Source organism: Leopardus geoffroyi, chromosome B3 (genome assembly GCF_018350155.1).
Source record: "Leopardus geoffroyi isolate Oge1 chromosome B3, O.geoffroyi_Oge1_pat1.0, whole genome shotgun sequence".
NCBI classification, from domain to species: Eukaryota; Metazoa; Chordata; class Mammalia; order Carnivora; family Felidae; genus Leopardus; species Leopardus geoffroyi.
Window position 1 is genome coordinate 32,584,698 of NC_059337.1, and position 24,737 is coordinate 32,609,434.

General features: G+C 42.5%; 2 protein-coding genes across 3 annotated transcripts in view; one reads left to right on the forward strand and one right to left on the reverse strand.

Moving 5' to 3' along the window:
• Window positions 1-10,461, forward strand: part of NPTN (neuroplastin) — a 72,958-nt gene extending 62,497 nt beyond the window's left edge. Inside the window, exons 6-9 of one of the 2 annotated variants that reach the window (XM_045449141.1) lie at window positions 796-1,069; window positions 7,981-7,990; window positions 8,811-8,885; window positions 9,437-10,461. In XM_045449141.1, coding sequence (XP_045305097.1) covers window positions 796-1,069; window positions 7,981-7,990; window positions 8,811-8,871 — 345 coding nt within the window. In that variant the 3' untranslated portion in view covers window positions 8,872-8,885; window positions 9,437-10,461. Of the gene's footprint in view, window positions 1-795; window positions 1,070-7,968; window positions 7,991-8,810; window positions 8,886-9,436 lie in introns of both variants that reach the window. The other variant, XM_045449140.1, reaches the window with a different exon arrangement.
• The window catches only part of REC114 (REC114 meiotic recombination protein), a 107,025-nt gene continuing 92,747 nt past the window's right edge, over window positions 10,460-24,737 (reverse strand). Inside the window, exons 4-6 of the mRNA XM_045449142.1 lie at window positions 19,067-19,279; window positions 13,511-13,600; window positions 10,460-10,724 (exon numbers count right to left, since the gene is read on the reverse strand). Coding sequence (XP_045305098.1) covers window positions 10,542-10,724; window positions 13,511-13,600; window positions 19,067-19,279 — 486 coding nt within the window. The 3' untranslated portion in view covers window positions 10,460-10,541. The remainder of the gene's footprint in view (window positions 10,725-13,510; window positions 13,601-19,066; window positions 19,280-24,737) is intronic.

A 24,737-nucleotide genomic window follows, 5' to 3' on the forward strand; every position in this document is an offset into this window, starting at 1 on the left:
CCCTGACTGTTTCTGGCACTGGCCACTTACTCTGCCCCACAGTATTTGGTACATGCCCTCCATTGGGGCTTCTCGTCGCATTCCTATGACCATCCCTTTTGAGGTTCCCTCTTGAGGTCAGTCTCCTTGTTCGTTTTTGTATCATACTTTTCCCTGTTTCACCTTCCCCTTGGTAGGATATAAGACATGTAGCATACATTAGTAAATAGTTGATTGATTGAATAAACTTTGCTTTAACCCTGTAATTCTGAAAGGAAAGGGCAGTTATGAATTTCTCTAGTCTTGACTAGGAGCAAGTTCTTAGCATTGTTTTTGGAGGAAGTTTAAGGAGACTTCCCAGAATTCACCAAGCACGAAGTAGATGTCCTGACTCTGAAGTCATCAGACAGGCCTGAGGTTAGCATATATGCCTGACCGTGGAGGTCACACCCCTCCTTCTCAATTCTCCTTCTGTGTTATGGTTTCTTACCATATGGTATTTGAAGTAGCATTTTCTAGATTGAGTAGGTCTTCCAGTCACTTCATAGAAGTTGGAGAAGTCTGGAGGACCAACAGTGGGGGAGGCCTTAACCTGGCTCTACCAGAAGTTTACTAATGTGTTGTTGTTGTTGTTGATGTTGAAAGGAAGTTAATAATGAAGGGCTCACAAGTTACCTGGACAAAGATGGTCCTAGACACTGCTCCCTCATCCCAGCCAATGATCTTGCTAAGAATGGAGAACAGTGCCACCTTATCTTGGACACGAACTCAACTACTCTGACCTCTGTGTGTTCTCCCTTTCTCCACCCTGAGCAGGACATTGTCAATACCTCTGGCCGCTTCTTCATCATCAACAAGGAAAATTATACTGAGCTGAACATCGTGAATCTCCAGATCACGGAAGACCCTGGCGAGTATGAATGTAATGCTACCAACTCCATTGGCTCTGCCTCCGTTGTCACCATCCTCAGGGTACGGAGCCACCTGGCCCCACTCTGGCCTTTTTTGGGAATTCTGGCTGAAATCATCATCTTGGTGGTGATCATTGTTGTGTATGAGAAGAGGAAGAGGCCAGATGAAGTTCCTGATGGTAAGAGCATCCCTACAAAATAGCTATAATGTTGGGGTTGGTTCCTTGGGATGGTTTCCAAGCACCCAAAGAGGACTATAAGTATGTTGGGGTTCAGTCCCAAAAGGAGAGAAGGAAAATTCTCATACTGGTTCCTTAATCCCTACCCCTAAGATTAGCCACCTAGAGCTATAATTATTAGCTCTGTCCCTCCATTTGGGTGTTCTCCAAGCCCCAGTCCCATCTGCCCTTCAGGCCCCATGTGGGGAGCGGGCAGCTGTCAGTCTCTTTGTTCAGCTCTGTCCTCCTTCAATACAGATCATCAGGCAGATTGAGCTTGAGGAGAATCCAAGTCAAGCCTAGAAGCCACCCCAAGATCGCAGGCCACCTGGCCTTTCAGGCAGATTTAAGGTATCTAATTGGTTGTCACATGGTTGCCTCGTGTAGCCCCTGTAGGTAACTGCCCCAGTCCAGTCAAACTGTTCTTGAGAAAAGCCATTGGAACAAGCCAGCCTTTGGTTCCCTTGGTTGGTCCCTTTGATAGGTTTTCAAGGTTCTTGGTGAAGCAGGCACCTAGCATTTGGCTTTTCTGTCTCACAGACAAAATGGTGGAGTCTGATCCATCCACACCCCCACTTTTAAGGCAGAGATAGCTAAGCAGTAACACCTGGAGCCCAGGCCCCAGGGTGGCACCCGCAGGCTGGTGGAGTGCCAGAGATGGGAGTGGATAGAGCGGCATTAGGACTACAGTGAACTGTTAAGCTTTGGAAAGAACATGGATCTTAGATTTGGGGACATGCTTACAATCAGGAAGGTCCTAGGAAATCTTTGTATTTTTTTTTTTTTTTTTTTTTTTTTGGTATTCCATTTGTAACCCTGGGATTCCAGTCAGGGGACAGCTCCTGCTGGAGACTTGTATCAGTATCTCCTTCCGCTTTCTGACTAGCTCCCCACCGTCCTGTCCTGTCACGTCATCAGCAAATGAATCAGCCAGCCAGAGATTACCCCCACTTGTCCATCACTGATTAGATGAGAAGGGTGTGTGCCCAGGTTCAGTGGAGGCGGGCCTTGGGTGATGGTGGGGTTGCCATCTCTGGTGTGACTGTTCTGGGCCTGTGCTTGTGCACTGTGGTCCTGTGCCTTGCCCCACAGAGTTGTCCTTGTCCCCGTGGCTGACCAGCAGGACTGCAGCCCCAACCATGTGTGTCTGTGGAGAATTGCTAAGGGGGGTCTGCTGCTCCCTCAGAAGTCATGCAGCCCTGAAGGCATGCTGGTGGCTTCAGCCTGTCTGGAAGGCCATGTTTGAGAACAGCAGCCTCTTCCCCTCTTTTCGTTTCTTCTCAGCACCTCCAAATCTCTGCCTGCACTAAGTAGAGGGGAGTATTCTAGGGAGGCTGGCAAAAAGATTTGTCGCTGACACTGACAACGCATGTAGGGAGCCCTGGCAGAACCCCTCCCGGTGTACATCCAGCAGTGAGCTAGACAGAGGAGTGAGGCGGACGCCAGCTGGAAGTCGATGGGCCTGTGTGAATAAATGAGCTGATTCCCTGCAACAGAAGTGTGCCCCCGGGATTTTTACATTCCTTCTCCTAGGTGCACAGAACTGCTGTTCTACGAGGTGAACTGCATTCTTGGGATTTTTCACATATGCATAATGCTTTTTTCTCTAGATTTTTCTCTTTCCTGCTACAAATTAGGACTCCCAAGCAAGGCAGAATACCTGTATTTAGGCCTGAGAGTAAAGGGAAGTTGTCTGTATTTCTAGCACAGCTCTTTAGAAGCAGTTATACCTCAGTCCTGCAAAGGGCTTTTCATCCCCTCAGAATGCTTTTGCTTTGCTAAATATCACCTTGCTCAGCCTTCCCTTTGGAAAGGTGGAGAAGCAAAAAGTCAGGTAGGAAAGGGCAAAAATGGGTTTCCGGACCTGATTTTTTATTTTAAGATGATGAGGCTGGGTGCTGCTCTCTTGGCAGAGTGATATGTTGGCTTATCTGGTCTCCATCAGAGGTTCCGGTTTTCCTCATAGGAAGCCACTTTGTTTACCAGGTTGCTCTCCCAGCGTGTCTGGAAGACATTTGGGTTAGATTTGAGAAGTGGTTAGTATTGGTTCTGACAAGTGCAGACACCTGCCCGGGGAAGTGGCTATCTTAAAAGAGCTAGAGCTCCATGGCTACTGAACTCAAGTGGTGGCCAGTTGAGTAGAGGAGACCTCTGTGGCCAGTAAATCTTCTGAACAGCTTCCTGAAGGGAAGGTACTTCTTTTAAGCTAAATTATTGTAGACAGTGGAAGAATCCTACATAAAAGACGTGGGTAAGTGCAAAGTAAAATCTCTTTGCTCTGATCTCCTGGAAGAAATGTAATGCAAGCAGCGTTTACTTTTTTTGTTCTTGAATTGGGGCAACAGACCTGGGATGCTGGAATTATTGCGGTGTTCACCTCCTCTCTGCTCCCTTCCCGACAGCCAGTGCGGCCCAGGCTCCATTCTCCATCTCCACTTCCCTGCCTTGCTCTGGCATTTCCATCCCAGGGTTTTCTCCTTTGTTTGCCTCCTCCTCTCAAACCCCTCCCTGCTCCTATGCCCCTTTATTTCTTGTCCTCCTGGAATTAATCATTAAAGAAAAAAAAAGTTGATTGTTCCTCAGTGAGTTTTCCTTACGCTGTGGCTTTTTTTCCAGCCAGTTTCCCCTCAACTCCCATGCATCCCTCATATGCTTTCTCCCCACCTGCCCTGTCCCCAGGTCTACATATAGAGAGATGCAGGCACTCCTTTGTGGAATGAATGAAGAGGTACCTTGTATCTGATACGAATTGGGAGTTTTAGAGGTGATGGATTTTTATCAGCCAGCCATCTGTGGCTCTGTTGACTTATTTGTGCCACTGTGAAAATGGATTTTTTTAATATGCCTGATATGCTTTCTCTGCCAAAACAGGTACTTTTTATTATCAAGGTAGACCTAGGATTTATTTTTGACTTACTGAACTTTTTCTTATATGAAAAAATTTCATATAAAACTCATAATACTCATATTCGGGTAGTCTGTGAGTTCTTGGTAACTCAGCCCCTGACCAGAAAAGCACTAAGTGAACAGTTTAAAACTACACACCTGCACAAATTTGAACTTAGAGAGTTTACTCCAAGTACGCTTCACCAGAATGGCAAAGATTGCTTTAGATTTCTCACATAGAAAATGCTTAGGGTTAAGGGTTAGCTACTTCCAGTAGGGGGAGGGGGAAAAAAGGCCACTGTGTCTTAGTCTACTGGCATCTACTCAGAACATTTTTAAGCAAAACTCACACTAAGTCCCTTTAAGCCCCTGCTGTGGTCTCTTTGAGGATCGGTGCCCAGTAGATTGGTTGTCTTCTAGATAGATGGTCTGCATCTCACCTTTTACCTTCAGTGTTTTCAGGAACAGATGAGTCATGGAGACAAACAAGGGCTTCGTTTTTTCAGCTTACTCATCACTTGACTACATTCTCTGAAAATATTACATGATAATTTTCTAAAAAGAGTGGGTCCAGCCAGCATCCCCCTAGCCTTCCATCCATCCTACAGCTCACATGCCTGGAGCAGACCTTCTGTGCTGGTTCTCTGCTGAGTGAAGCAGAGGGGTTGGTGTGTGCTTCCAAGTTCCCCCCTCCCCGCTCACCTGGGGAGATGAGGCAGGAACCTGCCTCATGGTTGGTGCCTTCAGTTCTACTGGATGTTTTAGTGACCGCAGGTGAAAACAGTAGGAGCTGATTTAAGAAAAGCAGTGGTGGCATCAAAAAGAGTTTTCTGTTTTCACGTTAGGGAGATAATTTTTATAAGCAGTTCAAAGGGACTCTTCTAAGTTACTGATGGAGATCTGAGGTTTTGGGGGGACCATTTTTAGTGGCTCTGATGCATTCGAACTCTTTTAGACACTCTACAATTAAGAGGTATTCTGACATCCGAAAAATCTATCAGTTGGGAATATGAAGCTTTACAACAGACCAGGAATGTTGGTAAAGAAATGTGATCTTTAAAATGACATGCAAAACACACCTTTCATTGTCTCTTAACTAGGGGTCCTCTGAGTCCGTTACCTTATGGAGAAAATACAATAGGACCAAATATGAAAGGAAACTGGAAGTAACTGTTAATCAGTCTCTGGTTTAATGCTAATCTGCTGAGATGAGGCAAAATGTAAGCAGGTTTAGAAACTATAAAAGTCCATCCTCCGTGAGATGAAGGCAGTGAACAAGGAGCTTTGACCAGACAGGCCCCTCTTGGTCATTCTGACTGGAAAGCCATCTTTTTGGAGGTGCTACCATGTCAGGTAACCCGTTCTTTAGCGGGCATCGCAGAGCACTCTTCCTGATGACATGGCCATGTGATTTAGGGGAGTGAGGGCCGGAGTACGTCTGTTGGGAAGACAGCAGTTCCACCAGGAACTTCGCTCTCCTGAGGTGGATTCCAGAAGCATCTTGTTTCCCTTCTCCCCAGTCCTCTTCCTCTCATCTAGCCAGTGGTTGTGAGTAATGCCTAGGTGAAGAGAGGAGCCCTTGTTTAAGCAGCTATCTTTTGGCCTGAGGGTTTGGGGTATGTTGATATTTGTCGGTTACTATGACTTCTTTTTTTTCCCCCCTCAATTGCATCAAACCCTTAAAACATGGTGGTAAGTGAGCGATATGCATGCTTTTGGAGTTTGTTTAATCTCCGCTTCAGTCTATACGATGCACAGTTCATGATGTTAACACTTTTCTTCAAGTTTACTTCATTCACTTTCACAACTAATTTGGATTTCAGTTTGCTGTTCAATTCTCATTTACTTTTTGATTTTTGTACCTTTTTTTCTGTAGTTCTGTTCTTTCCCTCTCTCCTGGTTTCCCTGTTAGGGTCAGGTTGTTTATTGTCTGACCTGTAAAGGGAGAGTGGTGCTGCGGATAGTGGCTCAGTCCAGGACAGTAGGAGACACGAGGCTCTTTTCTCGATTCCTTGTAAATGTGCAGGTGGATGTGGGGAGAGAGATGAAGTGAGGCTTAGACACTAGCGTGAATAGCACCCCGCTCCCACTTGCAGGCATGGCAGCTGCACCGGAGCCGCTGTTGCTAAAACCCCAACGTGCGGCCCTTTGCACGTTACCGGCTTGTCAGGCTGGAAGACGACCCCACTGGGCGGACAGCAGGGCGTAACCCCCCACCAAAAGAAAAGCTTGCGTGTAAAGTGCTCGGGTCGGTGCCGACAGCGTCATGCTTTGAGAAGTATAGCTTGGCTATCGCGATGTCCCCCCTCCCCTGCTTTTTCTTTCCACATTGGGAGTAGGTTGGTGGTGGTCTTGTCAGTTATCTTTAGAATTTTGTGTTTTCCGGTACACAGCCAGAGCACTAAAACTATCCTAAGTTTGCTCCTGTGTCTTTTCCTTTAAGTCCCTGAAGTGCTTAGTTCCTAGCATGTAGCAGAGCTGGCTTGGCCTGGATGCTGAGAGCAGTCGGGTGTTGTGGTGAGGGTAGATTTAGGCCGGGCTCGTGTGTCTCAGTCCTGATATGTCTTCGTATATCTTCACTGCATACACAGCACACTGATGTCTCGGGTGTCCTCGACTCTTAGTTTGTTCTTTGTACCTGTTCAGTAGTGTACTGTTAGTAGTAGAATCCTGTTGGACACTGGTGTGTCGCCAGCCTGTTGTTTGGCTGAGAAGTCATTGGTTTGTGGTTAGTTCGTTCGTTTGTTTTTTTTTTTAATCTTTTTTTGCTCCAGTCACTGTGTGTGCTGGCGGTGGCTTTGCCTCTCCGTTGCCTCGAAGGACCAGGTGGAGCAATGTCTCCCTGTGACAGACATTACTCCTGACGTGTGCGCCTGCAGATGCCTACACTGAGACTGTAATCTCCATAACTGCTTCATGTGCACCAAGCCCCCTTGTGGAATCCTGCTGAGAGTTTTTCTAGAAGCCTTCAGCTAAACCAAACTGTTCAGAATCATTTAGTCTACCTGACTGGTATAAAACAGAAAAACTAAGAGCACTTGCTTGTTCCCTCCCCATGTACATATATCCCTGCTTAAAGGGGACCAAGTTGCCCTTAGTTGAAACAGGAAAGAAAAACTTATAAATCAGAATAATGAAATACCAATTTAAGAAGGCTTCTAAACTCAGATGTAAGCTTTTTGGTTTAAAAAAAACAAAACAAAACAAAACAAAACAAAAACTATCTCATGGCTCATCTGGATTCGGGTTCTGGTTTTGGCCAGGGCTCGAGTTGAGCCTGTCTTTTCTGTCAGAAGTCTGAAGTCTTTTCTAGAGGGATGTCACCACTATTCAGCTCTCCCTGATGTGTCACAGAACGTCTTCTGGTTATGTATGCACTTGTGCTGGCATAGCCAGCTGGGCTGACCCAGTATTAGGTTGAACTGTTGTGGCTTCCTCTCCCTCAATCTCATTCGCCAGACTAAAGACTCTCCTAAAGATTACAAAACAGCAAGAACACTGTCTTTTGGGGAAGTGAGGATGTGTGGCTAAATGTATAGAACACACACATCCGTCCACACTGCAGGATTGAGCCATGCATTCACCACAAGAAAACAAACAGCAGGATTTTACAACTGAAATGTTGGTTTGTGTTCTCATTTCTCTAAGAGTGAACCACTGGAACTTGGGGACAAGATGAGTATAATATCGCAGCCTGTCTGTCCGCTACAGTTGCAGTTTTTCATGACAAGCATTCCCAGTGTCAACTAAAACCATTGAAACAACATGCCCGCCATTAAAAACTCGAATCTAGAAGTAATAACTCCATGAGTGTTTTGCACCTCCAGATGGAATGGCCTTGAATAAATGCTATGAATAGCCATGTTTGCCACTTGCCGTTTGCTCTTCTGTTAATTCTTAACGTAGAGTCTCACGATTTTCTCCTTTCTCCTCCTGTCTCTCAATGGATTATTAAAAAACGGAATACCTTACAGACGATGAACCAGCTGGGCCAATGTGAGTACTTTGTTGGACATTGATTCAGTAGTTTATTTTGTATTTGCAGTTTAATTGAATGGAGTGAGTAGCTAAAGTGGTAGGGAGCCAGCGGGTGGAAATGAGTGTTGTAGTGTAGACTCCCTAGCTACACAGACATGGAGCTGACAGCCATTTGATTCCCAGGACAGGCTGTGCAGTTTTGTTTTCCGTAACAACACAAGGTGGAACGCCATGCAAAAAACCGTTTAAAATTTTGCACGTCCTACATACTTGAATTGATAGTGTGGAGGAAATAACAAGTGTATCGGAGACTGCCAGTTTTGTGAACGTTAACTTCAAGCTGGACTATAGCGTGGAGAAGCTGTCTGGCTTCATTAACAATTGCGTGTAGCCAAGACAGATGGTACTGCAAATTCCAGGAGAAGCGGAGTCTCCTAGAGTTGGGGACTAAGGGGTGAGAGGCCCAAATTGGCCAAGTGCCAGAGGGCACACCACTGCCTGCCTGTGTGTGATTATCTTTTATCATTCGAGAAGAGACTGTGGTGTTCAGTAGAGAAGAAACCACTATCCATACACCGTTAGAGTAATTAGATTATAGTTTGTAAATTGGATGGAAAGTTACCTGTATATTGTCTGCCTTGGGAGTCAAAAGGATTAACTGAAGGTGTATGTGTATGCACTTTACACAAAGAATATTTTTATTGACTAATGTTGTGCAGTAAAATTTCTTACTATACCAGGGATGGTAGTAAGTGAAAGAATCCCTGTATTTCCATGTGTTATAATTTCAAGAGTTGCCACTGACTTTAACTCTTATAATGCAATTTTTCCTCCAAAGGAAAACCAACTCTACCAACAATCACAAAGATAAAAACTTGCGCCAGAGAAACACAAATTAAATACTGCTTATAATGTAAGTATGGCCTTCCTTAGAAATTTTAAAAATTATATGCAAACGAACGTTGCCTCTGTTGACCTTGTTGCACATTCTTTGGTAGTTGGTAGCATGTTGTAGGATCTTCTAGTTCATTTCAGAGCTGTTGATATGATGGAACAAGTTCTGTTTGCCCTCCATCCAGTGCAGCAGCCGGAAAGGAACATTTTCAGCTGTGTTGTTCCACATATTTATATAAGTGCCGTTTCAGAATACGTATGGTGTTTCAAAATGCATCCTTTGCACCACTATTTAACTGTATTTTTTAAAAAAAAGGTAAAAATTGTCACCTTGGGTGGATTATTCCCAGAGGCCAGTTAATTCCACTTTGCTTGTGAGGGCAAGGCAAGAATGGTGGCCGGGCATAGCTGGGCCAGAGTGCCTTCCATGCCGGCACATGGAGATCAGAGTTTCACACCACATCCCTGCGCATGCTGTCTGAACCAAAGCTTTGTTGTATGTAGGATTTGGTGTAGTCTTCAGGGACAGTGCATATTCCCTTTTAATTTCCAAATACTTTTTCTTCACAGATCTTTAGGTTCCTGAAACTGGTGGCAACATGATCTGCTAAATTTTCTGCTTGGACCTCTTTGGTTCTCTCCCCTTTTAAGTGAGCAGCACCACAAATGACTGTCTAAAGCATGCCTTATTTAGCCTTTCCTGTAAGGGTGATCTAGTCAGGTACATTTTAAACAATGCTTCAGTGTAGAAGGTGTAAACTATTTGGGGCTTGATGTGCTGTGAATGTTGCTTTTTTTCCCCCCTTTGTTAAAATATTTAAGTAGAAGTGGAAAGGTCCTCTGAGGATCGGATCATGCATGCGCCATTTTTTACTTAATACAGCTGTTAAATTGGCAAAGCTCTAAAATGCACTGCTGCCATCTAGTGATAACATTTTTGTAAAGTACAGCAAAACCTACAGATATATACAGTATATAAATATATATATATATATTTATATTTTTGGGGGTGGGAGAAATCCAAAATAAAATAAATGCTTGTTTCATTTTTTAGCTGCTGATACTCATTCCTTACTGTATGTTGTCAGATGAGGAGATTGTGCAGTTCTGGTACATAAAGATGAGTAATATAAACTGAAATCTATAATTTTAAGGGCTTAACCTATGACTTTGATAAAAAGCTGGAACACTCCACTGAATGGATATATTGAATTGCAGTATATATGTATGATTGCTTTTTAAGTGATTATTTTTTCTTCTGTTAAATCATGTAAATTCTTAAATCCTTTTGCACTGATGTGTTGAACCTTATTGTACATTCAATTAAGGCAAACTTTTATAATTTACCTTTTGTTTTCAATGACCTTGAAATGTTATAGCATGGTATTCTATGCAACTAGTTATCCTCTGGGGTTGACACTGTATTTTTCACATTGATTTAAAACAGTTGAGTGTAGATTTTCTCACCCGGCAGGGTTCTCATGCGGTGTGTAACCGTAGATGCATGTACTTGTGTTCTGTGTAAGTGTTGAAGTGCAATGATGTATAAAAAAGTGGATTCACTGTTTTTAAAAATAAAACATTGATAAAAGGTGCTTGGAATAATACTCTTTATTCTTGTATCTAATCTTAGGAGGAAGCACTTTTTCAGTGAACTTTTTCAAGTTCCTTAGTGCTATATGTACGTGGAGTGTTCATTTCTCAACCCTGTCAGCTTTTTAAGTTCCTTTTCCACCTCTTCCACAAATGCGGGGAAATTCTGATCCATGAGGCACAAGCGTAGAAAGGGGCGTAAGTCTTCCATGTCCCACGAAGATTGTTCATAGACCGGGGACAGCTCCTCTGACACCAGGAGAGACTAGGGGGATTCCAGAAGAGTAGTTTATTAGTATTATAGCCAAAAGCAATGGCCTGAAATAACAGAACACAGAAAAACTTTGCTTTTAGGAAATATCAGGGAAACACCAAAAATTAGTGTTTATTACCTTTACGGGGTTCCTATATATAATGCCTCTAACTACACATAGGAAGTGAGATAAACTTGTATCCTTAAGCATGTCAAATTAATGAAATGATTTACAAAGGTAAGGTCCTGCTTTAATGAAGAATACTGTGTTAACATCTTGTGGGTAAGAAAGTTGTCAATGAATGAAATGCACTAGCTTAGTTCATCTTTCTCACCTCCCAGATGAATGGGTGTGAGCCGTTCACCTTGTGGAAGGCGGGTTCTGAATGTAACAAAGAGAGGTCACAAACTCACTGTCCAAAGGAGATAATTAGCTCACTCATGTCTCTTTCCAGTCCTGTCCACGAAGTTTGACAGGGAGAGGCATGTAACTATCACCACAGAGAAGACACGGACATTTCCATACCTCTCCACCTCCCGCTGAAAATTTCTTCATGCTGCCTACACTCTTAGTGTCAAACAACCCCTGGCAAGCAACCGCTGATCTGTTCTCCATTACTCTGTAGCTTTACCTTTTCCAGAATGTCATAAATGGAAGTTCTATAATGTCAAGCATTTTTTCACATGCTTATTTGCCACCTGTATGACTTCTTTGGTAACTTGCAGTGTTTTAAACCAGCTGAGGGGCGCCTGGGTGGCTCAGTCAGTTAAGTGTCCCAACTCTTGATTTCAGCTCAGGTCATGATCTCATGGTTTGTGGGATTAAAACCTGAGTCAGACTCTGTGCTGACAGTGTGGAACCTGCTTGGAATTCTGTCTCTCCCTCTCTCTGCCCCTTCCCCTCCCCCGCTCAGTTGTCTCTCTCAAAATAAAAAAAAATAATAATCAGCTGAGTAAGTTGCCCAGATTTAGATATCAGAGTTCAAATGAAAGTCTGACTGTGCTTGGCAATCTGGAAGATACGGTGACAGCAGATCCACAGTCTACTGTGATACGATGGGCTCCAGCCCTGCTGTGTTACATCTGTGTTTGCTGCTTTGACTCAGTCACCATATTTACTCTTCACACTCCATCTACTAGGTAGGTGATTTTATGCCCTTTCTGTGGATGGCATGGTTTGGTGTGTTTTGGTGTGCACAATTGATATTTTTCTAGAAACTGTAATAGAAATTTAATAAATTCAAACTAGCCTCTCAGAAGAATGTGAAAGTAACATGGAGCCCTGTTCTCCAGTGAGAGCCACTGTTAGCAAGTCAGTGTATCTCTTTCCAGACCTATTTTGTGTGTTTGTGTTTCTATAAAAACTAAACCATCCATGCTGTTTTTAACCTTTTAAAAAACTTAATGTATTACAAATATCTTTCCACGTCAACAGATAGGGATATATATCACTTTTATTGACTGTATTTTTATCCCATTTGTGGTTATACCACACTTGAAACCACTTAGTATCCTACTAGTGCACATTTATGTTGTTGCGAGTTTTGTTACTATGAACAACACTGAAGAGCATCCTTATGTGTATGTTTGTGTAACTGAAATGGAATTCTAGGTAATAAGATACAACATTAAATTGGTTCCTAAAATGTTTTATGCACTTATGTTCATGTAACAACTTGTCCAGAAGGTTAGAGCAAATGAGAAACCTATCTGAGCCGCCCGCCTGGTGCATGGTTCGTACGTGGTTCTCCCCTATGTAAATACGCTGGGCTACGGTCTGCCTTCTGCAGCATCTGATCTTTCCTGAATGACGATATCATACCCTGCCTTGTTTCCATGTTTTCCTCAGCCACTCATTCAATTAACCTCTAACCACAATGCAAATATGAGGCTACAAACTGGGACACTGTGGAGTTTGTCCTGCTGCTGGACAAAGAGGCTTTTAATTTTTTTTTTTTGTTGTGGTTGCTAAGTTATTAAAAGAAATAGATGTGAATTCTTATTTAATCGTCTTAAATTTTTAATTGTAGAACTGTCTACTTATTTTGAGTGGTAAGCCAGATGGAGGAAACACCCCTATTTTCCGTTTTATACTACTGTTAGCACAGTTCAATAAATACATTAAAAAGAAAACTCATCCTTAAATACTGATTTCCATGCAGAACTGTGTGGAAAGCACAAGCTGTTGGCCGGAGAGCTGCTGTCGAGCGCAGCAGGGAACACAGTGAGGAGGAGACAGGCCTCCAGGAGCTCCCAGCAGAGCAGGGCATCAAGCAACCCTGAATTTGAATGAATAGGTTTTGTGGGATGCCTTGGTAACAGCAAGCTGCAAGGGAAGGGGAATGTCTGAAAGCAAGTCTGTGGGAACAAGGCTGAATCCTCCCAGGTTTCCGGACATCCTCAGCTCTTAGCACCGGAAATTTGCTGCTACAGAGACCATCACTGAGCTGGCTCCAAATTCATATTGATACCTATCTTAGGATAGTTCGCAATCTCATTTTCGAAATTAAATGGAAATTCTTCCCTTTATTTCTCTTTGGGAGCGTGGCAATTAAATTCTTTATGTCACACATTGAAAAGCTAACAGCGCCCCCACCCCCTCCTCGGAGGGCAGCTCTTCAGTGGCGCCACCGCACCCGACGGCACAGGTAGGCGGAAGCGGCCCCGTCTGTCTCTACTGTCCTCTCTCTGCTGGCACTTCACGTCACTATTCCACAGAGGGGTGAACAGAAGGAGACAAATTCCTCAGGATCACTGTTTCTCGTGACCAAGGAAGACAACAGGGAAATAGGCCCTACCTGAGCCAACCAACTCACTGAGGTCCTTCCTCCTGAAGTCCCTGTGCCGGCTGGTCCATACTGCTGCTGCTTCTCTGGCTTCTGGTGTGACTGCAATTAGGAGACGAGCTGAACGTAATCAGAAATGCCACTGGCCATCATAGGACAGGCAACACACGTACTTGTGTGAAAAGAAAATACCAGTGTCAGTAAAGGCATAAAGTCATTGTCTGTGGACTCTGTCCTGGTTTAAGCTGGGCTGTCCCTTGATTTACTACAGGAGGGGGTTATGGACAGAGTTTCTGTCTGAGGTTCCTGCCCTGCGCCTGGTGTTCCTCGGTGTCTCACCGGCTGTCCAACCCCATCATGTTCTCCTGTCTTCAGAGGCCCAGCCCAGGACCATGTGCTGGTGCTGGAGGGCAGTGGACACTGTCCAGATTCCGATAATGATTTTGTTTTGAAAGTTTATTTATTTTGAGAGAGCAGGAGAGAGCGCGTGGGGGAGCGGCAGAGAGAAAAAATCCCAAGCAGGCTCCGTGCTGACAGCACGGAGCCCGATGTGGGGCTCGAACTCACAAACTGCCAAGATCATGACCTGAGCCGAAACCAAGAATTGGGACGCTCAACCAACTGAGCTCAACCAACTAGGCGCCCCTGATTTGTTACTTTCTGAGAGTTACAACTCAAGTAATACATGGTCACGACAGAAAAGCAAAGCAGGGGAAGAAATAAACACTATGATTTCAAGATAACCATATGCTTTTAATAAAACTTTAAAAAAAAAAATCTCGTTTTAGACATTCCAAGGGAATGAGTTCTTCTGTTAGTAAAATACCGAGATATCTTCATTCAACAGTGTTAGTGCCTACCACGGAAAGGGGCCACGGAGAACAAGGTAGTGGTCCAGCCCTCAAGAACCCACAGCCAAGTGAGAACCTAACAAGTAGAACAGTGATTAGCATGCAACCTAAGAGGTGCTAGAATGAAGGCAGGTATAAGACTTCCAAGCTTACGGTGGAGGGGGTGAGCCACAGTAGGTGGTACACTAAGCATGAAGTGTAGGAATGCTTCAGAATCTATTTCAAAAGAATCTACAATGTGAGGGGGTTTTCTTGGGTAGAGCGCAGGCAAAAGCACAGTGTAGGAGGTGGCCTGGAGGCCTAAAAGGCCTCCGAAGGCCGCCTCTACTTAAGAGCACGGTTTCCGAAACCCCACCACCCCTCCTTCCTAGCCACGTGTCTGCAGCTCTGGCTAGGTTTTGGATACCTGGGGCTATTGCACACAGGTGCGCCCGTCCCACATACAAGCTGGTGGCATAGAGAAACCAGGCTCTCCCTAGAAGATGCCTCTAACAGCATCACGTCACGGCTGGCAGAAGTCAGAGTGTCCAAATTTTGTCTCCTCTTACGTGAAGCTGACTATTGCTAGTAGTGGGTATTAACAGAAAAGTAATAGGTATTAACACTAGGTACTAACAGAAAAGCAGATCTGGAAGCATCAAAAATGGAAGGGAGACAGGAAGGAAAAAACATAAAGAAAACTAGTCAGGAATACTAAAAATGAGCAAAAACATAAGGGACTCTAGTGAATCAGGAGTCCTTAGGCAAACCCCCTTTCTCTGTTCAGTTTCCTCATCTGTAAAAATAAAAGACTCCAGTGCCTGGCATTTCTTCTAGCTCTGACTTTTGATGCTTTCCTAGAGTACCAGTTCACGTCACACATGTTCTTCAAACACGGGGCAGACAACAACCCAACATCATGTTGCACGCTTGGCTACGCTGGAGAGTAGCCAAGTGTGATGGAACCACCTGAGGTGAGTAGGCGGCTCCGGGATCAGACCGTCCTCCACCCAAGTGCACAGACAAGGAAGGTGCTGTGCACACAGTAACTGGAGCCTCCTGGCTGCTTTCTTCTTTTGGACTTCGTGTATCAACAACAGACAGTTCAGCTGGGAACTGCCATTCGCCTTCCTGTCTTTCCTTTCCCCCTTCTTCAGGGTGGGCTGGGCTGCCTTAGAAGCCCTCAGGTTGAGAAGCCTTGGTTAGGCCACAGTTGGTAAAATTACAAGGCTGAGGAAGAATAAAAACCAAATGTTCTGGGAAATGACTGAAGAACGTGAAATGAAAAGACAGAAAATTATCTCTACCTGCAAAGAAGAGAACTATTTCAGATAAGAAGGTATATATAAGGCATTGGGGAAATGACACCTGAGTCCAGGAGGGCAGCAAGAGGACTAGAACTTGGCTACAGCTTGCAACTCTCAAGACGGATTCTGAGAAAGGGAACGTGATACCAAATTTGCACAGGAGCAGCTATGACAAACCTGGGAATGTTTTGCCATTAGGAAGACTAGAATGTTCTAGGCAGTATTTCACAATGTCTACACTCTGGCAAATTAACCTAGTGGCTTTACCTTGTCTTCTGCTCTGCAGTTGTAGACGTTCCATCTTACGGTCCCCTTGCCTTGGGAGTTCTGACCCTTGCTTACTGACCAGCGCGCTAACGTGTTCACTTGCAAGGGAACACAGATCTGGGAGGGTAACGGTACTGGCAATAATAGTAATAATGAATAATGTTATTTAGATGTTTGCCAGGCATTGTACTATGTCTGTATATACAGCATTTCTGTCTTGCCATGTTACAGATGAGGTTCAGGGGCTCACGAAATCACGCGGCCACTAGCAGGGCCAGGATTCAAACCTAGATCCGTTTTGATTCTGAAGCCTGTGGTCTTTGCACAGCATTGCATAACCCCCAACTGCAGATCATCAAAGTCCCTTAATACAGCATCGAGGAAAGATGTGAAAAATTTCCAGCCACTCTGGGGATATTTCTACCTGGGTATTGGGGGCCAGCCTTTGAAATCAGAGCTAGAACTTCCATTTGTTGCTGTAGCTCAGAACCCTCAGTCTGCATCTGCTCCTACATGCTACAGCCTCAATTTATCTTCTTATATTTAGATAAGTGTGTAGCCTGGTTAGGCTCCAGCCTGGCGTGTCTTCATTGCCTTTATAAGGCATTCCAGACGTACTTCCCAAATTCTAGCACCCTGTTCCTGTCCCACTCCACGCGCTGGGTACCGTAATCTGAATCTAGTAACGATCGATGAAACCTACAAAAGAAGACATTCTACTTAGGGGGCAAAGGATCATAAACTAATAGAGTACCTTGTAATAAACCACTCCATCCCATTTGCAGGGAAGGGATTCTTAATATAGCAGGAGCTGATGTGGCAAAATGAAACCAGATCCAGGGTTTGTAAGAAATGGACCTTTAGCATGAAGAAATCTTCACAAAGATCAGACAAACAAATGGAGGGAAAGAATTCTAGAAATCTTATTTGGCAAACTGAACACATTCAAGAGGAAATCATACAGCACTTGTTGAAAGAAAAAGACCTTATGATAAATATGTAAATTTATGTTCCCCCTAGATAAATTATGAACCACAAGAAACTTGGTGATAAAACAGCAACAATGAATGGTCTTGCTCCATTGAGTTTAAGGGCCCTTATAGGATGAAAGGCTAGAAAGCCAGGTTTGGAAAATCATTTCTCAAAGTAGAAAATAAAAAACCCAACTTGAAACTAGAATTTCATCTCAAAAGCAGAGGCAAATGCCTATGCTAACAGCATTTGGGATTAGGCCAAAGAAGCATGAGAATATGTACTTCCTGGAGAAGTTCTGTAACAGTGCTTCTCAAACTTAGGATCACAAGCTCCTTCTATGATCTGACAAACTACTGAGGCCCTCGGACAGCTGCTTTTTAGGCTATATCTAATATTTACATGTTAAAAGTGAAAGCAAAAATTAAAAATATTCATTTAAAAGTGAACCCAATATATGTTATTTAAAATGTTTATGAAAAGTAACTCTATTTCCTAAAATAAAGATGTCATGATTTTGCAAATCTCTGGAATGTCTAGCTTAATGGAAGACGGCTTGACTCTCCTATCTACTGCATTCAGTCTGTTGCTTTGGATGAGGTACATGAAGAAAGTCTGGCTTCACATAGATACATAGATGGAAAAGGCAGAAGTATCTTACAGTAGCCTTTTCGGATAATTGTGGATAGATATTCTTTGATAGAACACCAAAACTCAACAATTGACTGGTTTTTAAGTTAGCTGTATACATGGAATCTGAAATCATAGCAATGAACTTGTTATACTCTGTTATATTAAAACCACTGGTCTGTTTTGCACTTTGAATGGATCTTTTATCCGTGCATGATTTTGTAGCATCATTGGATTGGTCATTTGGAAAATACTGATTGGCTGGACTATACAGATCTTCCAAAATGTTGAAACATCTTGTCACGTAATTATATCCAAAGAAAAACACTCATGTTCGTTAAAAGCACTATCAGAATAGTCTTCTGAGTTAGGGAGCTGTGGAGGTCAAGTGGCAGATACATACACGTTTTCCAAGAGTCCAATTTTTCCTTGAAAAGCTTACTTCATCATTGTCGATAAATACTATTAGTTGTTTTCCTGAAATGATAGGCTCCCTTCATTTGAGAAAGTGTCCACTGAATGCCCAAGTATGAATAACCCTAGTTTATCTTGTTCTTTCAAGTACTAACGGTGAAGAAGGCCGGTTCAGCGCCCAGCACAGGCCCTCAGGCACGTCCCTTCCAAACAGCCACCGTGCCTCCCAGGGCACAGCAGCTCTGCCTGTGTTCTTACTGTGAGTGATTGGTGAAGACTGATCACCACCCGCACAGTTTGAGGCCACTACCTTGATGGGTACCAAGGTGACAGGAGCTTTGCTCACAATTCTTTTGTCAGATTAATGCAAATACTGACAAAGTGAAAAGGGCAAATAACGTCTCAGTATTATAAAAATAATGGTGACTTTATGGACCCCTTGAGAAAGGTCTCAGGAAAGGGTCCACAGACCATACTTTGAGAACCACTGTCTATGACGACACCCAGAATGCAGCCGGGACACCTGGCTAATCTGATGTCTAGGATTATAGGTAGCTACAATGAGGATCAATCTTCAATCTAAACAAGTCAGTCAACATTATGGGGGTGCCTGGGTGGCTCAGTCAGGTGTCCAACTCTTGATTTCGACTCAGGTCATGATCTCATGGTTTGGGAGTTTGAGCCCCACATTGGGCTCACTGATGGCGTGAGGCCTGCTTGCGATCTTCTCTCTGCTGCTCATGTGCGCCCTCTCTCTCAAAATAAACAAACTTAAAAATATTTTTAAAAATACGTCACTCGGGGTGCCTGGGTGGCTCAGTCGGTTGAGCGTCCGACCTTGGCTCAGGTCGTGATCTCCCGGTTCAGGAGTTCGAGCCCCGCGTCAGGCTCTGTGCTGACAGCTCAGAGCCTGGAGCCTGTTTCAGATTCTGTGTCTCCCTCTCTCTCTGCCCTGTACCCACTTGTGCTCTGTCTCTCTCAAAAATGAATAAACATTAAAAAAAAATTTTTTTTTAAATATGTCACTCAACATTAGGTATCTTTTAACCTACAAACCGGATAGATTCAACACATTCCACTGTGATTTCGTCCCCATAAAGCAATACTTTGTCAGGTTTCTCATGCAGCCAACACACTGGCCTACTTACCCGGTGCTGCGGTGGGATGTGCTGTGCACAATCTTTCCCTTGGCTTTCACCTGCCCCCAGCAGGCCAGCACTTGGCCTGAGTTCCTGGCTGACTCTGTCAGGCTCCTGGACGGTCACATACTGGGCCAGCTTCTGCACGCAGCTGCAGCAGCTTTCCAGCGCCTGCTCCTTGGACCCTCCACTAAACTGCACCCGGAACATGCGGCTCTTGTTCTGTTGGACAGATGCAAAGTTCCCCCTAGAAGCCCTCACTTTTATTTACTGTGGGCACCTCTAGGGAGTGCTTCCCTTTGCGGGGAGCGGTAACTCTAGATTGTTAATGTGGATAGAGAAAAGGCAGTAATTTCTTTTCTTCCCCCTTTGGGGAGCTGCTCATACTAAATTTGTTTCCTTCAGGGAATTGACATCAGCAAAAATGGAAAAGCCCGTATCATACAGACCAGGAAAGTCACTACTGACTACAGTAAAATACCAGTGTTTTGTCTTACTCTGGAATAAAGATTTCATAGCTTCTAATTCCTTAGGTGAAAAATCAGTGCTAGCTCAACAAAATTTTTCTAAACCTAAGTATATAAAAGAGCAAACTGGGTACATGGTACTCTAAACAAACCAGCGAAGTTGACAAACGAGACTGGGGAACAGGGGACAGGCAGATGCTAAGAGCTAATGAAGCTCCTATTAGCAATCTGTAGTGCCCTTTATTCTTAAAGAAGCCAGACTACCACACAAATTGCCTTTTGCCTTTAATTTACTGTATGAGTTCCATCCCTTGGCAAATCAGCAAATGTGGGAGAGATGCAGTTAGAATTGTAAAAAATTTGGCAACTACATCAAACTTACTGGCTTGTAAGTTTAAAACTAGAAATTGTAACAGTAACAATGATAAATCCAGTATTTTAGTAGCAATAGTTTCCTGTTTTTCTAGTCTAATATTCCATCTAGTTTAGAGGAGTCGATATATACCAAACAGATGGTATGTATCGTGTGCCTTTGTTCAGTTTCTTCTGTAAAGAAATCCAGATGCTAACTCAGCACAGTGACATTTATTAAACACATAAATCACTCTGCTAACAGGAAAATGTTTCTAGCTAGAGTTCACAAAATCCTGTAAGTTCCCACAGGTAAAAATTCCTTGGTTTGTCTAGTTCCAATCTGCACTATTTACATTTTTAGATAAAGCCATTAGGCAAAGCCACATATTTAAGTTAGAGAAAACTCTGAGCATGGCTAAGTGATGGATGGTAAGGTGTCATGTTTAGAAGAACAGACCCTGCCCCCCTCCTTACTGCCACTGTTGGGTGATCTTATCTTTTAATTCATTTCATCTTTTTCCTAAGTATAACATAATCCATTATCATCCCCTACAACAATGAATATATATAATGTATAAAATATTAATATATTATATATATATATGGTAGACTATACTACTGTTTAGTAACCTGATTTTTTTATTTAATAAGAAGTATAAAATAGAAGTATAGTTCATTGCTCTCAATGGCTGAAGAGTATTCCTTTATTTAACTGGCCCCTACTAACATTTATCTATAGCCTTTTTCCTATTGTAAGCCACAAAGCTTTGGTAGGCATTCTTATACATACATCTGTGCATAAATGCCTAAAAGCAGATTTGCCTGGTCAAAAGGTCTTGGGTATTTTGGTAGTGCCAAACTGCCGTGGGCGGGATAGTATAAATTTACTCCCACTGAGAGTCTCTCCAACCCTGGAGATTCTTACTCTTTTAAATTAAAAAAAATTTTTTTAAGTTTATTTTTGAGAAAGGGCACAGGCAAATGTGCACACATGCATGGAGCAGGGGCAGAGAGAGGGAGACAGAGGTTCCAAAGCAGGCTCCCCCTGATAGCAGAGCCCAATGTGGGGCTCAAACTCATGAACCAGGAGATCATGACCTGAGCTGAAGTCGGACACTTAACCAACTGAGCCATCCCAGGAGCCCCTCTTTTAAATGTTTTTAAATCTACTAGGGTAACACAGATTTTTATTGCAGAATTTCATTTCTTTGATTACAAATAAGGTTGAATATTTTTCTTCTGCATATTGGTCATTTGTGTCTCTTCTGTATTGCCTATTCATTTCCTTAGCCATTTTGCTCTTGGATGAATAAATCCCCAGACTCTCAAGAGTAACTGAAAGCTGATTTTTCCCTGAGGAAGGGGAAAGAACTGATAAGAGAACTATACATTCGATTTTTGGTAACTCTATGCATCGTTTTTTATAAAACTGACCTGATTTCCTGTTTACAATTAATTAGCTGTTTCCAATTTACTTACACTACTTTAAACTCTATATGAAGACATCTATATGAAATACCTTTTTTAGGGGCACCTCGGTGGCTCAGTTGGTTGAGTATCTGACTTCAGCTCAGGTCATGATCTGACGGTTCATGGGTTCAAGCCCCACATCGGGCTCTGTGCTGACAGCTCAGAGCCTGGAGCCTGCTTTGGATTCTGTGTCTCCCTCCTTCTCTGCCCCCTCCCCTGCTTGTGCTCTGTCTCTCTCTCAAAAATAAACATTAAACAAATTTTTAAAAAAGTAATTAAAAAAGAAATACCTTTTTTATATGAAATACCTTTATATTAGATATTTCCATGCTGATTTTGTAATTAACCTTTTGAAAAGTAATCACATTAAAAATTGTACCTCTTAGCTGGATGAAAAGCTGTATACAGAAACAGATGAGTATTAAGTGTATTGTCAGGGCAAAAATCTCAGACCAATCATGTAAGCCTAGAGGTGTCTGTATGTGAATGTGCATAAGAAGGAGTCTGGACAGTTAGGGTTTCTTTAGAATGTAGTTCCCAGAATGACAGGGTAGGCTATATGTTCAATGGCCTAACTGAAGCCTGGCTCCGTGTTTGCTTCTGTAAAATTCTCAGGTACAATTTGAGCTTTATCATCTGAAGCCAGAAATATCACCTCAATGCATGTGGACCCAAGATAAAACTAAGGTACATCAAGAAAAATGTGACAGTGAGTTACATCACCATCCCACATCCTCAGTGCCGTGGGGCACAATGGAAAACTGTCACTGGGTTAACAAAAAGGACTCCTAGGTTGAAAATCTTAATCAGATTTATTCTTATGCCATAATTAAGTGAGAAAGGGCTTCTTGTGGTGAAATGAAAAGTTTTCAAGTATGTATCAACAGCCATGAACTGGCCTAAATATAGTCTATCGTCTAAGGAGATTAACTCAAAATTACTGTATTTTAGGTGATGGCGTAATGTTAGATTGTTCTCTCCTATTTTAGAACACTTAATTTCAAGTTATTACAACAAACAGAAAATTCCCTTCACACAGACGCCTTGAGGAAACAAAAGTTAAGGATAAGGGCTTGCCTCTTGACACTTCTCTTCATGTACTCACATGAAAGTCAGGCTCCAGCTTCTGGAAGGCATTGGCCCAGTAAATTCGGACTCTTGGGCATGAACAGCATCTCCTTTTGGAGATTCTTAAGCCTCAGGCTCTACAGCTGATATTATATGGTGCCAGCATACGTGGAAGACAGGCACCTGGTTAACACCACGTGGGAGGAGAACCACAGAGATACAAGTCCTCACCAGCTTGCCGGGTTTTCCTGCTGGTTTTAGATTCAATGCTCAGACCTATATAGTCTCCCATCACTAGGACCCCAACCAAAGCAGTTTTCCCCACCACTGGTAGAGAATTCCTCCACCATAGAAAAGGAGGGAGAGGGGAGTACAGAAAAAGGACTTAATGAGAGAAGGGGCTTCAACACTTTTCTTTGATCCTTTACTCTGAAACCAAGAGGCATTACTCAAAGCCTAGGCTAGACAAAATCATGAGAACATTCTTCAGTGAGTTACTGGGGGTAAAGAGGAGAGTGGTTTATGTTTATTCCTTTAAACCAAAGTCCCTTTAGGTAGGTAATTACATGTTGACCCTTTGCCGGTTGGCCTGGACCATTCTGATCAGAATTACTAACAAAAAAAAAAAAGGAAGCCCAACTTACAAGTAGGCAGAAGTTATATAATCTACTTACTTCAGCCAGAGGGAAAAGAAGTAACTTTTATTATCCACAGAATTTAAGCTATACTAAATTGCTGATAACAGAATAAAAATTTTATTTCAAAATACTTCTTCCATTTATCAACTTAAACACTGGTGTTTGTTACATAATACTTGGTTAATTAAAAGTTATCCAAGGCAAGGAACACCAAAGATATCCTTTTCCAGGTAGGGCAAAAATAAGAATCTGTTGGTTCAATATTAATATATTCAAGTCAATACATCATAGAAAGGAAAAAGAAAGACAAGATGTTGGTAAGGTGTCAAAAAGCTTTTGATAAAATTTAGTATGTAATCCTGAGAAAAGTATTGATAGATAAACTATAACTGAAAGAATATTTCCCTTAAATGGTAAAGAATATCCATCCAGTCAACAGCTAGAAATGTTCTTAACATCTAAACACTTCTTCCCATTCAGGTCAGGAAGATGTCAAAGATGACGCTATAACCATAAAATTAATGTTCTGAAGGGTCTAGATAATTCAGTAAGGTGAGAAAAGAAATAAATATAAACTACTGGAAATAACTATAATTGTCATTGTAGATTATAAAATCACTTTCCTAGAAATTAAAACAATTAACAAATTATCAGTTAATAAAAGTTTAGTAAGGAAGCTAAATTTCAATTCAGAAAAAATCTAATAATAAGCAGCTAGAAATAACTTTGGGGTAAAGAAGATCATTCCCAGTAACAGTAGGCACAACTATGTAGCAATATTTCTAAAAACTACATATATGGCATATATACAAATACATATAACTATACAAATTACATAAACATATTTCTTCATAGCATGTAATCTATACATGTATATAACATGTAATCTCCATACATATTCTGTCTAAATACTTTGAAGAGGAAAGTAAGTCAAAACTAGCCAGTAAGTGATTCAAAGAAGAAATATAGATGGCTAACAAAGACACAAAAAAATGTTCATTCTCATTTGTTATCAAAGAAATGCAAATTAAAGGAAGATGTTCATTTTTGCCAATCAGATTGGAAGCTAGCTTTTTAAAAAGTTATTTTTAATATTTTTAATGTTTATTTATTTTAGAGAAAGCAGAAGTGTGCATGAGCAGGGGAGGGGGAGAGAGAGAGGGAGACAGAGAATCTCAAGCAGGCTCCATGCTGTCAGCACAGAGCCTGATGTGGGGCTTGGACTCAAGAACTGTGAAATCATGACCTGAGCCAAAATCAAGAGTCAGACGTTTAACCGAGCCACCCAGACGCCCCAATAGTTATTTACATTGGGGAGAGAGAGTTTGTGAGTGGGCGGGTGTGGAGTGAGTAGGGAAGAGCAGAGAGAGAAGGAGAGAGAATCCCAAGCAGGCTCCACGCTGTCAGCATGGAGTCTGACACAGGGCTTGATCTCATGAACCATGAGATCATGAACTGCGCCAAAATTTAAATGATACGCCCTATTAGAATTTGGATAAATGAGCATTCTCACATACCACTAGTTCTGTAGAAACAGAAACAACCTACAGAGAGGGCAAATGTACAAGATAAATATATATTCTAGGCTTCTGTCTCAAGAGCCCTGCAAATAAATCCTTATGAAAATCGAAACATTTTTATAATAGTGGAAATGTGGGGATTAGTTAACTGAATTATGTTGCA